The sequence below is a fragment of the Equus quagga genome, chromosome 7 (assembly GCF_021613505.1).
Source record: "Equus quagga isolate Etosha38 chromosome 7, UCLA_HA_Equagga_1.0, whole genome shotgun sequence".
Classification (NCBI taxonomy): Eukaryota; Metazoa; Chordata; class Mammalia; order Perissodactyla; family Equidae; genus Equus; species Equus quagga.
In genome coordinates this window covers 52,921,722-52,934,173 of record NC_060273.1, presented here as the reverse complement: position 1 = coordinate 52,934,173, position 12,452 = coordinate 52,921,722, and the positions used below count along the sequence as shown (strand labels likewise).

Here is a 12,452-nt window from a genome sequence, read left to right as displayed (position 1 = left end):
TCTGTGGGAAGGTACATAAAGGCATCCAACAGGCTCGCAGGACCCACCTTGCCCTGCACGGCATTTTCCATTTTTGATATGGGCCAGAACTAAGGGGCAGGATGCACAGTGGTTAGAGAGTAGAGTCTGAAATGATGTTGTCCAGGTTTGGCTTCCAGCTCTGCTATTTACTAACTTGTGACCTGGGGCAAGTCAAATCCCTCCCCTGTGATTTTTCTATGAAATGGAGATAGTAATAGTAACCTGAAAGATATTGTTAGGCTTAAGTGTGCTGTATATGTAAAAGTTTAGCCCAGACCCTGGCATACAGGTGCTCAACAAATGTTAGTTCTTCTTGCTGTCAGGGATGACAGATTCTTGTATGGGCAGTGATTCGCGAAATACATCCCAAAATGGAAGTGGCTACCTCCCGGTGCAGTGAGTTATTCATCAGATTGTCAGTAAGGTGGAAAGTTGTAGGGAGGATTCAAGCACTGGATTAGAAAGTGGCGCAGCCCCAGATGATCTTTAAAGAACTACTGACCCGCAGAGAACATGAGCTTTTAATTGAAGATGAGAAATCAACAGGGAGTCGGATAGCAGAGGCTCCAGAATTGACAGAGGGCTCATGCAACAGTCTCATGGGAAGTGGGGAGGCATGTGCTCAGCAAGCCCCCGTTCCTGTTATGTATACCAGGAATGCGGGAGCTTGGTGTGGGATGACAGAGATTATGGGTGATTCAAGTCTCTCTAAATCACCCTTGACTCTGCAACTGAGGGCACAGGTGCAAGCCTGGGGACGCATCACCACCTCTGTCCACATTCATTTGGGAGCTGTTTGCTCTGCATCTGCATCCGTCCCTTCTCTGTCTCCTGAAGACTTCAAGGAAGCCAGCTGATGAACGTGTGCCTTACATGAGTCGGGGAGTCTAGAGAGAAGATGGGCTCTGTGTCTGAATTGACGTAACGAAGACCCAAGAAAGCCCCTGTGGATAGGAAGATACTCCATAAATTAACCCATCTGTGGAAGAGGGAACTGGGTGCCAGGGGAGACTGGGAAAGTTCAGGCTCTCCTCTTGGCCCCAGTGGGGATCTGATGGAACCTGGGAGAGCTTTGCATGTCCACAGGGTGTGGTGTGGGAAGAACAGAGACCCTGCCTCTGGATACACTAGTGTGTTGAGAAGCCGAGCTGATGACTGAATTAAGAACATGCTGAGGGAGGTATAGGGGTGGTGGTGGCTCCCACCGCATGCGAGCTCCTGCTATGGGGAAGTGAAACCCGTGGGGTCGTTTTGATTGAATTGTAGTTTCAATACACCCACACAAAGGAAGCAGACTCACAAGATTTATTACTTACAGATCCCAGAAACGGGATGGAGAGAGGGGTGATTAGCCAGGAGAAGGGCAGTCCTCTGTCCCTGGGGCAGTCCTCCATCCCAGGTCACAAGGGAGCAGGAGATAGAGAGCAGGGTAGCAAGCACCTATTACTTATAAGGTGGTTGGGCGAAGGTCAAGTAGCTTTTTGTGGGCTTAACTCTAAGCGGTTATTTTAAAAGATGGCCCAGGAAAGGTAAATGGCGTCGACAGGTCTACTTCTGCGCTGCCAGGATGGAGAGAGACTGGTTGACCTTCACCATGGCGATGATGAGGAGGCCCCCCGTCAACAGGAACGTTGGCCAGAAGAGGGAGAAGAGGAGGGTCTGCGGCCCGTAGAGGCGCCGGTACAGGACGCTGCTCTCATTCTCCCGAGTCGTCGAGAAGCAGTAGAAAACCTGGTGCTCGTGGAACTTGGCTCTGACCTTCTCCACGTCAGCCCGGGCCGTCTGGTAGTTGTCCAGGCTGCCTGGGATGTAGGAGCACTGTGGGGGAGAGGCAAGAGCACCCATGGGGTTGGAAATCCCTGTTTCCTAGGGCCTGCTGTAGAGTCAGGCCCCTGGGTGGGAGTCAGGAGTCTGTCTAAAGCTTGGCAGGCTGTGCACTGCACGGTTCTAGAGGGCGCCTTCCCAGCATCTTTTGTAGGATGGTGGCCCTCGAGCTGCTCAGGGTCCACGCTGCACACCTGGAGGGAGGGGCCACAACAGGTGTCCTGACTCTGCTCCCATTGGCTGTAAAACCTTAGGCAAATTGCCAGCCCTTTCTGAGCCTTGATATCGTCATCACTTAAATAGGTTAACGGCAATATGATTTTGAAAGGATATTTGTTAAAGAAGGACTTCAAACTCAACTGTCTAAGGAGATCCATGAGTGACCCAGGCTGAGTGACCCAGGCTCTGTGTTAGGATTCAGGGTAGAGATCACTGCTCAGTTACCCACAGGGCTCCTGCAGGTAACATCCAGAGCGAAGCGGGCGAGGGAATAAATGACCGGTGCCAACTGACCCTTGTCTTGGTGCCAGGGAGAATTGTGAGGGAGCAGTGGGGCCTGGGGGAACGGAGGGAGCCAGACGCTTCCAGACTAGCAGTCATCGCTCCTTCTCAACAGTGGACGCCGTGCGATCCAGAGGACCTGGTGCAGCCAGACCTCTGACATTTCAAGAGAAGCCAGAAAACCACATTTTAATGTGAACTCGCAATTTAAAAATATTGGCAAAAGTTCTAATTGAAAACCCTTTGAGATCTAACCCTGTGTGAGGCATACAAAAGATGTTGGCAAGCCGGTATTTGACACTGGGGTTCAAAGGAAAGAGAGAATGCATTTAAAAGAGCTTTGTGCAGGCAGAACACGGGAAACATTTAATTCTGACACTGATCATTGTTATTAGGAACTTTCTGGCCTGGTCAGATGAGGTCCAGCTGGAAAGAGCCGCAGAGAAGGCACAAGGTGGAGACCCTGGTTTATCTCTGTTCTGTGCCGGGAGGTCTGAATGTTGTTTATTTGAACCCCTGGGAGATATTCTGCAAGTGCAGTCCCCCTACAGCATCTGCAGAAACTACCTGGAGGGCTGACCATAAGCACAGCTTCCTATTCACTCTGAATCACTGAGGGTGGGGCCCAGCAATCAGGCGATTCCTTCACGCACGAAAGTTTGAGACCACTAGCCTAGGGCATCATGTCCAAGGTTAAAATGTATAAACGTGTTGAGCCAGCTTCTCCCCAGGCCTCAGCTACTCCGTGGATTTGAATGAGGCCCTGCCCCCAAAGCTGCCTGCCCTGTCAGGGTTCAGTACAGCAGAGCAAAGGATGGTTGCATCAGAGTTCTGACAGCGTGAGAAGTGGGCGAGCTGCATGCAGAAGTAGGGCCCCAGCCAGCCGGGGAGCAGCTGAGGCTGGGGAGAAGCTGGCTCCTAAAGAACCTGGCATTCAGAGTTGTTGGACACTACAGGGTCCCAGGAGCAGGTGGATTCAGAATCCTGAGCTGAGGGCCTCACCCAAGTCTCTCCCATGCCTCTGACTATGACCTTGGGTAAACTAACCCACTAAGCAAAGGTGTGGGTGGCTATGGAGCCAGATAGGCCTGGGTTCAACCACCAGTTCCAAGTTGTGTGACGTTGGCACACCACAGACTGTCTGAGCCTTGGAGAATGGATTTGTGATGGTGACTGCCTAGTTGAATCATCACGGGGGTTAGAAGAGATGGTGTGTGTGAAGTACTTAGCACAGAAACCAGAACATAGTAAGTGCTCAATAAATGAGAGATGCTGTTATTATTAATAATAATAATATTATGACTTAGCTATAAAATTGCAACAACGGCTCCATCTTTCCGTCCTTAAGGAGGGGCCCATGGACCAGCTCTCAGGTGGGGGCTTGTGCCCATCCTGGGCCCCACTGTATCTTTTGCCAGCTTGGGGTTACTCCGGATCCTTTTGGCTGGCCTTTTGGCAAGACACCGGACAAGAGTTCACTCTGCAGGGCCAACCCCAGAAGGCTGGGGACTGTTTGCACCATTCTCCCCTGCCCTGGATCCAGCTACCCCTGAGTGTCTGAAAGGTCTGAAATGACCGAACCTCACCCCAAAACCCCGTGGCATCACCATCCCCAGCACAGACCATGGGAAGGGGCATAGAACCCCCTCAGACTAAGGCTTATGGGAGAACCTGAGAGCAGACTGGAGGCCCCCTGCCTGTGAGTAGTGGTGGGGAGAGAGCCTTGCCTGGCCTTTCACATGTGAATCCAGAGGACACCCAGCTGGCCAGAGCACGGGCTCCCCTGCACCCCAGAGCTGAATGCAGGTAGGAGGTGCAGTGCATGGTAAAAACACAAAGGACACTTCCATTGTCCCACTAGAGCGCAGCCTGCCCTTAGCACTGCTCCTGGCAATGCCAGGGTGCGATGGGAGAGAAGATAGCACAGCTGGCAGTTACCAGCCAGCACTGTCCTCCTAGGGCCCAGCAGAGGCACATCTCACAAGCTGTGGACAGCTCATTTCAGGGCAAGATCTGGCCTCTTGCTCCTCCAAGCTGGCACCCTCAGGATCAGGGCGGCAGCCTGCCCGCCAGCCTGCTCCGATCCCCCTCACACCAGTGGTCACTGCAGGGAGCTTGGAGGCTCTGTCTCCACTTGGTGGGGTAGAGTCATGTTAGTGGTGACAGAACAGCTCTGAGCCACGTTGCACGTCCAGACCCACTTCTCCAGGAGCCCCCTGCACTGTCAGTGAGCCCACCCTGTGCCTTTCTTTCTGCTCGGCCACCCACTACTGATTGTCAGCACCCATCTCTGCTGCAGGCCCCATCTCCCTCCCGGGGGTTTGCAGTGGCCCCGCCTCTCCGCCCAGTGACTGAACCCCACATGCCTCTGCACCGCTCGATCCCCCGGGACCCCGAACCCTTTGAAGACTCCCAGCCGCCCGCTGCAGTAATTCCAAGCCTTGGAGTCTCCTGGAGAGCCCCAAGATCCTGCCTTGGGTGGTCCGGCATAGGACCCTGCTTGTGTGAAGTCTCCGGGGGTTCTAATGCACAGCCAGAGTCAAGGAGCTCCAGCTTCCCGATCACATTTTAACTCCCTAGCTCAGTAGTTCTTGGCAGAGACAACAGGCGCGGAGCTTGCACAGCGTCATAATATCATTAGTGTTTCCCTTCTTTATGGCTTGCTCGAATTTAAATCCCCGGTAATCAGTTAAACCCTCTCCTAGGAAATGGTGGAGTCGGTTAGGAGCCTGTTATGACTCCGCTCCCTGTTAAAACCAGCACCGAGAGCGCTGAGCGTTGTTTAGAATGAACTTGTTCCAGGGAGAGCTCCCGCCTTCCGATGCAGATGCAAAGGAACTTGTCCACCACGAGCCTTCTGACAAGACCAGACCTGTGGAATCAGAGACTGACAGCCCCGGCCTCTGCTCTCCATGTTTGTTGAATCGGCAGGATTAACCTCCGCGTCTCATGTGGTTGAAGCCACATGTTTTTTGGTAAAATGGTGATTGTAGATAAGCTTAGCCCTTCCTCCAATTCCCTTCCTAATGCTGAACTTTTAAAGCGTAAAAGAAAAATCCTGATTGAATCGAGATGCCTCACTCCATTGTCTGTGGGCTTGCTTCCCCTGCTCCCTAGGTGTGCCCTGTGCTGTTAGTGTCTTGCACTGGAATTCAACATCCCTTCTCCTTTCTTACTCTTACGTTGCTGTCTCTCCCAGACATCACTAAAGACTGTGTTTTTAGCAAAAGAATTTCAGTGAAGTGTTTTCCATAATCTTTTTTTAAAATATAGAAACTATTATTCGTAACTTGTAGCATTCTTCATTAAAGTTTTGCTTCTCTCAAAAAACAAAAAGCCAAAAGACAACCATAAAAAAGCATTTTAATCGCACCCTTTGGGAGTGTGGAGGTCTTCTGGGAACAGACCTCGGTGCCCTTCTGCAGCCTTTCCCCACCACGCTCCGTCACCTCTCAGTTTCTGCAGCAGGTCTCCGAATCCACGTCACTACCCTGCCCTTCCCTCTGCTGTGCCTTATTCTATGCCCCCTGCCCTCGATACAGATGCCCCCTCCGTGTTTCTGTGTCCCCAGTACCTGCCTGATTTTTAAAGCCTGACCCAAATGCCTTTCTGATACCCTCACCTCACTGTTGGCTGGAAAATGTCATTTCTTCCTTTAACCCCACAACTTTCCCTGTTCCTCTCTAGGGCACCAATCCTCCCTACCAGGTACTTTTCATGTATGAGCTCTCTCCTCTTGAGTCCAAAGCCTGACACAGGAAGTGTTCAATGACTATCAAATGAATGAGTGGATGAGTGAATGAATACGGGCCAAGTAGTATTTCCTATAGGAGGAGCAGCCATGGTGGGCTTGGAGAGGGGCTGCTGGGAGGCAGTGATGGGAAAATCCTCCAGCGTTGGCCTCCAGAGGTTGCTCCAGCCTGGGTGCCTGGGTTCTTGAAGGTCACAGGGTTCCCCTCTGTGGGGTCAGCTCTGGGTCTGGCCTCTCATCTGACTCACTTTATGGAAAGAAGTAATGACACTAACAACTGCTGCTTTCTGAGCGCCCATTATCCACCCGACATCAAGATTGGCACATGGTATACAGTCTCTGACTTCACAATAGCACTTCACCAAAGGGGGAAACTGAGGCTTAGACGGGCTGCATGGCCTGCCCCAGGCCACATAGCTGTTAGTGGCAGAACAGGGATTCAAACCCACGTCTGTCTGACTCCAACATGGAAGAGCTAAGGCTGGCTGGACCCCATGCCAGCTATGGACCCTGGTCAAGTGGGCTCACCTTTCTCAGCCTCTGCTCTCCAGAGTGAGGATAGGGAGCCAGTTAGTTGCAGTCCCACACACCTGCCAGGGCTAAGGAGATGCGTGCCCATGCCCCCAGTCAGTACCTGCTGGTTCTGGTCCCGAGTGTCCTCTGTGTGGTACAGCACAGCCCACCGGCCCACGGCTGACACATTGACCCACAGGCATGGGTACTGGGGCACCTTCTTTCCCTCCAGCTCCTCCTGGTCCCTGATGTTGGTCTCAATCAGGTAGCACGTGGATTCCTGGGTCCACACACTGGGAAGACCACGCACACACATACACATCTCAGAAGCTGTGGCACAGAGCACCCAGTTTGAACCCCTTTGAGAGACCCAGGGCTGGTACCCTTATCTTGCCATAAGCATCCAGCTCTAAAGGAGTGCAACCCCAGCGTCCCTGGGCCTGGGGAGGAATCATAGAATCAGAATATCAAGGCTTGTTGGCCTCTTGAACATCATTTATGTAAATCGTTCACACGCTGCTCACCCAAGACAATGGGGAGCTTTTAAAAAGATTCCCGTGTCCAAGCCACACTCCAGAACAAGTGAGTCAGAATTTCTAAGGTGAGTCAGGCCCAGGCCCTGGTCTGTTTTAAAAAGCTCCCCACAGTGATTCTGATGAGCAGCCAGGCCTGAGACCCCTTATCCATATCATCTTCATCTTGCAGAGGGTGGAAGAGAAGCTCAGAAAAGTCAAGTGGCTTTTCCGAGGTCATGCAGGACCTAAAGCCAGGTCTAAGTGGCTTCAGAATCTGTGCCTTTTTCCCTAAAAAGAATAGATGGATGAGGGGCTTGATCTGTGCCAGGGTGGGGAAAATGGTGGGGATGGCGCTAAGCTGGAGATAATGTGTTGGAGGGACATGGCCCTTCTGAGCGGTACCTCACTCGGGTAAGATTCCAGCCTGGAATCGCTCCAGACTTGTGAAAAGTAAGAAGAGAGCAGGCCCAGGATTGGCTAACAGGCTCCTCAACACAGAAGCCAACAATTGTAACCCATCCCCCATTTGTCAGGTGGGAGACACATTGCCACATGGAGGCGGCCGTCAGCAGATGGAATGTGCCCAGAGGCGAGGGTCTGAGACTCATCCTAAGAACAGGCTGAGGGAACTGAGTGTGCTTGTTCCAAACAGAACAGAGATCAGGAATTTCACAGCTTTTCTTTTAAAAGCTCAAGTGGTTGACATGTCAGGGAGCAAAGGCATGGAACATTCTCTGAGATTCCAGAGCAGAGCTCCAGGGGAGCAGATTTTGGCTCAATGCAGACACTCCCTACTCATTAGAAAAGCCCAAAAGTGAAATGGTGTGTGCAGCGAGGCAGTGAGCTCTCCGTCACTTGAGATATTCGACAGGGGGCTAGAAGCCCACCTGACCAGGAGCTTTCAGAGGGGAGTCAGACTGTGCAGATGAGCTACAAAACCCCGTGACTCTGATTCCTCCTGGGATCAGGCTCGCACTGGAGGGAGCATTTGCTCTGATCCTTTGCTGTTTCTTGTGATAAGGGCCTCCCATGTCTGTTGCCCCCGAGTCCCAGAATCCCAGACCAGCAGGGCCCGGTCCAGCTGACCCTCGCTGCACGCGAACCCTTGACCCTCAGAATGAGGACTGTCCAGACCTTCCTTCCTGGTGTGAGGGTCAAGGGGCGGGGTAGGAAGAGAGCTGAGGTTTCCCACAGACCAGACCCTTTAAAGAGAGGCTAGAGGATGGGGGCAGGCTGGGAGGGCCCAGTACCTTTTCTGGTAGAGGGGCAGCACGGTGGTGCCCAGGATGTAGTAGGTGATGACGGCGCACACCACCATGGCCACCCCCAGGCAGAGGGCTCGAGTCTCTCCCCGCTTCTGGGCCATCACCAGCTTCTTCCCCATGTCCGCTGGGGACAGCAGTCATTTCTAGGGCCACAGAGACAAACATGTGAGATCGGCACAGGTGACAGGTAATTCACGGAAGGGAGGGCAGAGGAGAGGGCAGGGTGCTCAAATACTAACATCACCTGTTTTTATCTGGAGCTTTGAGCCTCAGAGGGCGTCTTTGACCCCACGGAAGCCTCCCACCAGCTCCAGGAGGCGAGCATTACCTTCCCCACTCATAGGTGAAGGCCCTGTGGCTCAGAGAGATGAAGTGACTTGCCCAAGATCGTGCAGAGTATGATAGGCTCAACAATGGCCCCCAACAGGTCCATGTTCTCAGCGCTGGAATCTGTGAAAGTTGCTCTATGTGGCAAAGACTTTAAGTTAAGGATCTTGAGATGGGGAGACGATGCTGGATTATCCACATAGACCCTAAATGTAGTCATAAGAGTCCTTATAAGAGAGAGGCAAACGGGGACTAGACATGGAAGAGAAGGTGACATGACCAGGGAGGCAGAGACTGGAGTGATGCGGCAACAAGCCAGGGAGTGCAGGCAGCCACCAGAAGCCAGAGGAGGCAAGAATCAATGGATTATCGTCCACAGGCTGGCACTCATTTCAGCCCTGCCAATGCCTCGCTGATTCTGGACTTCTGGCTTCCAGAACTGTGTGGGAGCCGATTTCTGTTGTTCAGGGCCCCCAAGTTTGTGGTGAGTTGTTCCCGCAGCAATAGGGCATTAATGCGACGAGATAAACTAAGACAGCAAGCCGCAGAGGTGGGACGTCCTGCACCTTCTCCCGGGACACTTGTCTCAGAAAAACTTGGAGCGTTTCACAGTTCTGCCGGAACAGTCCCACGGCAGGGCTGGCTGGGCCGGGGGCAGCTTGCAGAGAGGGGCAGCGGGGCCCCCAGAAGGCAGCCACAGGCACTGGGGTGGCAGGAGGTCTCCACAGTTGGGGTCCTGTAAGGGCCGTCTCCCTCTCAATTGAGGGCAGAGGCATCAAGTGGCCTCAGCAATTGCTCTCTGATGTGGGGGCTTGGGCCACCCTGGCCGCCCCAGATCAAAGCAGCATGGGGGGAAGTAGCTGGCAAGTTCCTCTCTCCTGCTTCTTCCAACAGCAGCCCCTCAGTTTATCCCCGGGGATCTGCCTCACCCAGCGCAAGCAGAGTCCCGCGGCCCCTGCTTGGCGCCCCAGACGCCCTCTATGAGCGTGACTCTTGAGCCCTGTGTGCCGCCCGGAGCCACAGGGCTGCGGGGCCTCCGTCCCTTGTGTGGGTCTCCCCTCCCTTCTGTGAGTTGCCCCATTGCCTTCTAGTAAATTTCTCTGTGGTTGTTTCTATCGGTTTGCTTAATGTCACCATAGTCCATGTCTACCAAAGACACTAGGGCCAGGAGGCTCCTTCTCTAGGATACCCTGTTTTAAAGAAATTTTAGCCAGCTATCAGGGAGGGCTTTATTTTCCCTGCCAGGTCCCCAAAGTAACACAAACGTTATCTTTATAAACTAGTGAATGTCCAGGAGAGAGCCGTTAGTCCCAAGGGGTTTCCAAAAAAGGTGCCTATGTTCTTCTCAGGCTTCTCTCCTGACTTTTGAACAGTTTCAAGTGGCCAATAGAGATCCTTGCGCCACCCTGTCCACCCCGTCCAGGGTCAGGCACCAGGACACAATCCTGTCACTCCCTCCAAGATGACTGACAGGCTCAACACTCGATGAAACTTCTCCTCCCCCATTTGGGGCACTGAGAAGTGGGGTTCCTCTACCTTCTGACTGAGACATTGCAACACCACAAGGGAGCAACATCTTCCCTTGGCGGAGAAGGCCCTTCTGTTCAGTTCCTTTCCATCCTATTCCCTCTGTCTTCTCACCCGTGGGAACAGGGCAGCCCACATCGTGGTTTACCTGGTGCCCCTGACCAAGCTCACCCACAGATTCGCAGGCAAAGGAGCATGACCACCTGGAGATGGGCAAAAAACCCCAGTGGCCTGCCTCCCCAGGGCTGTCCAAGGGTCACTGGCAGCTGGCCTCACCCCAGGGACAAGGAACACAAGTCACTTGGGGCCAACAGGGAATCCCGCTGGATTGGAGGATGCAGGCTGAGTACCCACAACAAAACCAGCTCCTCCCGGGAGAGTCAGGCATACTCAGGGCGTCGCGCATCTCCTACCTCCCGGGCTAATCAGCCCCACGTCCCAGGGGCACTGCCTTCTCTGCTCCCAGCCCTGGCACTCCCGAGACTGGAACAGGCAGGGCCCCACTGTCACCAGGTCTGGGAACTCAGGAGGGAAGGAGAAGAGATGCTCCCTGGTCACAGAGAAGTCTGTAACCTGCAGCTCAGGCAGATCTCACTCATCTGCAATGCTCTGGTGAGGTTGTTGTCTACACCAAGTGAGTGGGTTGTAGAGTCATAAGAAATCCCCCTAAGATCACGCCAGGGGTCCTATTTAAACAAAAGATTTGGGCAAGAAGTTGGGATTCAACATCCACAGTGAGAGCCTTCACACAGGAGGAAGGGTAGGAACTGCTGGTATCCCCCCAGGGCCTACACAGGAAGAGATGAGCTGCAGCTACAGCAGGAGAGATTTCAGTTAGACTCCAAGAAGGACTTCCCAGTTTTGAGAGTTGCTAAATATCTCTGGACTTTTGGGACATATCTGCCCATTTAGAAAAGTCACTTGAGGTCTGTGGTGGATTCAGAAAAGACGAAGAAAGGTGAAGGAAGGCAGGATTTTGGAGGGTCCCGTGTGACCTGATATTTGGGTTGACGTCCTTTTGCTTAGAAGGGCAGGGCATAGAGTACAGTGTTTAAGGATTTGAGGGTGTGTGGAGCAGAATTCTGAGGTCATCAGACATGGGATCAAATCCTGGCTTTGTCACTTAACAAGCACGTGACTGTAAGACGGGAATAATAGTACCTGCTGCAGAGAGTTCTGAGACAGATCAAGTGATGTACTAGATATGATGTGTTTACGGCAGTGCCTGGCCCAGCACAAACCCTCAATAAATATTAGCTATTACTATTAACAAAGGGATCCCTCAAAGTTTGGAGCAGAAGTTTCCAGTGGTCTTGTTGAGCCTGTTTTTGTCCCATTCCACCCCCTCCCCCGCCCCCGCCAGGTGACAAGTGCCAGGACTGGTCCTGATGTCCAGGCTGCTGCCCTCTGGCTGCTCTGGAAGCTGGGACCTGAGGGCCAGAGCACGGAGTTCCTAGAACGACCCAGCCACAGAGGCCCCCTCCCAGCTGGCCACCAGACCACAGGCCCAGACACCAGGATCTCCAGTTCCAAGCGACACTGACATCTGCCCCCCTGGAGCCCAGAATCCTGACACGCAGCCTCTAGAGGAAGGGAGTTCCCGCTATGGCCTCCCACGCAAAGATCTCCCCTCCAGCCTGTCTTTGGAGAAACCACTTGCCAGTGCTCTCCGCTCAGTACTCACGGTCTCCCCAGTGGGTGCCCCCGAGTCTTCCACAGGCAGACACTTTCCTTTTGCCTGGCCCCCAGTCCCCACCCCAAAAGAGGCCGCCTGAGCTCCAGCAGGAAGCTTGGGCTCCGGCCTGTCTCCAGTCTCCAGGGAAGCGGCCTTTGGTCTCCATCCGGGACGAGTCTCCATGCCCAAACATGGTCAAGTCTGAGCACACAGCCGGGGACAAAACTCGGGGGAGCAGGTACCCAGCCCGGAGGACAGAGGATGGCAGCTGCTGCCCAGGCCCCTGCACCTGCATCTTCCAGAGTCTCATGGGAAACAGGTTTCAAACAGCAACCGACAGTAAAACTGAGAAGCTGGGAAAGACCATCCCGGAACATTTAGAAACGTTTCTTCTTCACTCAGTCTCTCTGGGCTGGCAGAGATGCCAGGAATGTGAAATGCTTTTTCTTTTGTTGATGTGGGGGAGGGAGGAGGAGTTGAAGCTTGAGAGTTTGGGGTTGTCAGCCTCTGAAGTCTGGCACATCCCCACTGGA

General features: G+C 53.3%; 1 protein-coding gene across 1 annotated transcript; it reads right to left on the bottom strand.

The window, feature by feature from the left end:
• Positions 1 to 1,311: 1,311 nt before the first annotated feature.
• KCNMB1 (potassium calcium-activated channel subfamily M regulatory beta subunit 1) lies at positions 1,312 to 12,077 on the bottom strand. The gene is made up of 4 exons (XM_046665220.1): positions 11,929 to 12,077; positions 8,376 to 8,533; positions 6,732 to 6,903; positions 1,312 to 1,839 (listed from the first exon to the last, which is right to left on the bottom strand). The coding sequence occupies exons 2-4, from the start codon at positions 8,507 to 8,509 to the stop codon at positions 1,570 to 1,572; spliced, it is 576 nt and encodes a 191-aa protein (XP_046521176.1). The 5' UTR covers positions 8,510 to 8,533; positions 11,929 to 12,077; the 3' UTR covers positions 1,312 to 1,569.
• Positions 12,078 to 12,452: the final 375 nt, after the last annotated feature.

Bases quoted from the DNA above. Each gene is read 5' to 3' on its own strand.
- KCNMB1 (XM_046665220.1), bottom strand. From the start codon at position 8,509: ATGGGGAAGAAGCTGGTGATGGCCCAGAAGCGGGGAGAGACTCGAGCC. The intron at 6,904-8,375 runs GTACTGGGCCCT...TGGTCTTCCCAG, and splicing joins CTGCCCCTCTACCAGAAAAG to TGTGTGGACCCAGGAATCCA. The intron at 1,840-6,731 runs GTACTGACTGGG...TCTCCCCCACAG, and splicing joins CTCGGGACCAGAACCAGCAG to TGCTCCTACATCCCAGGCAG.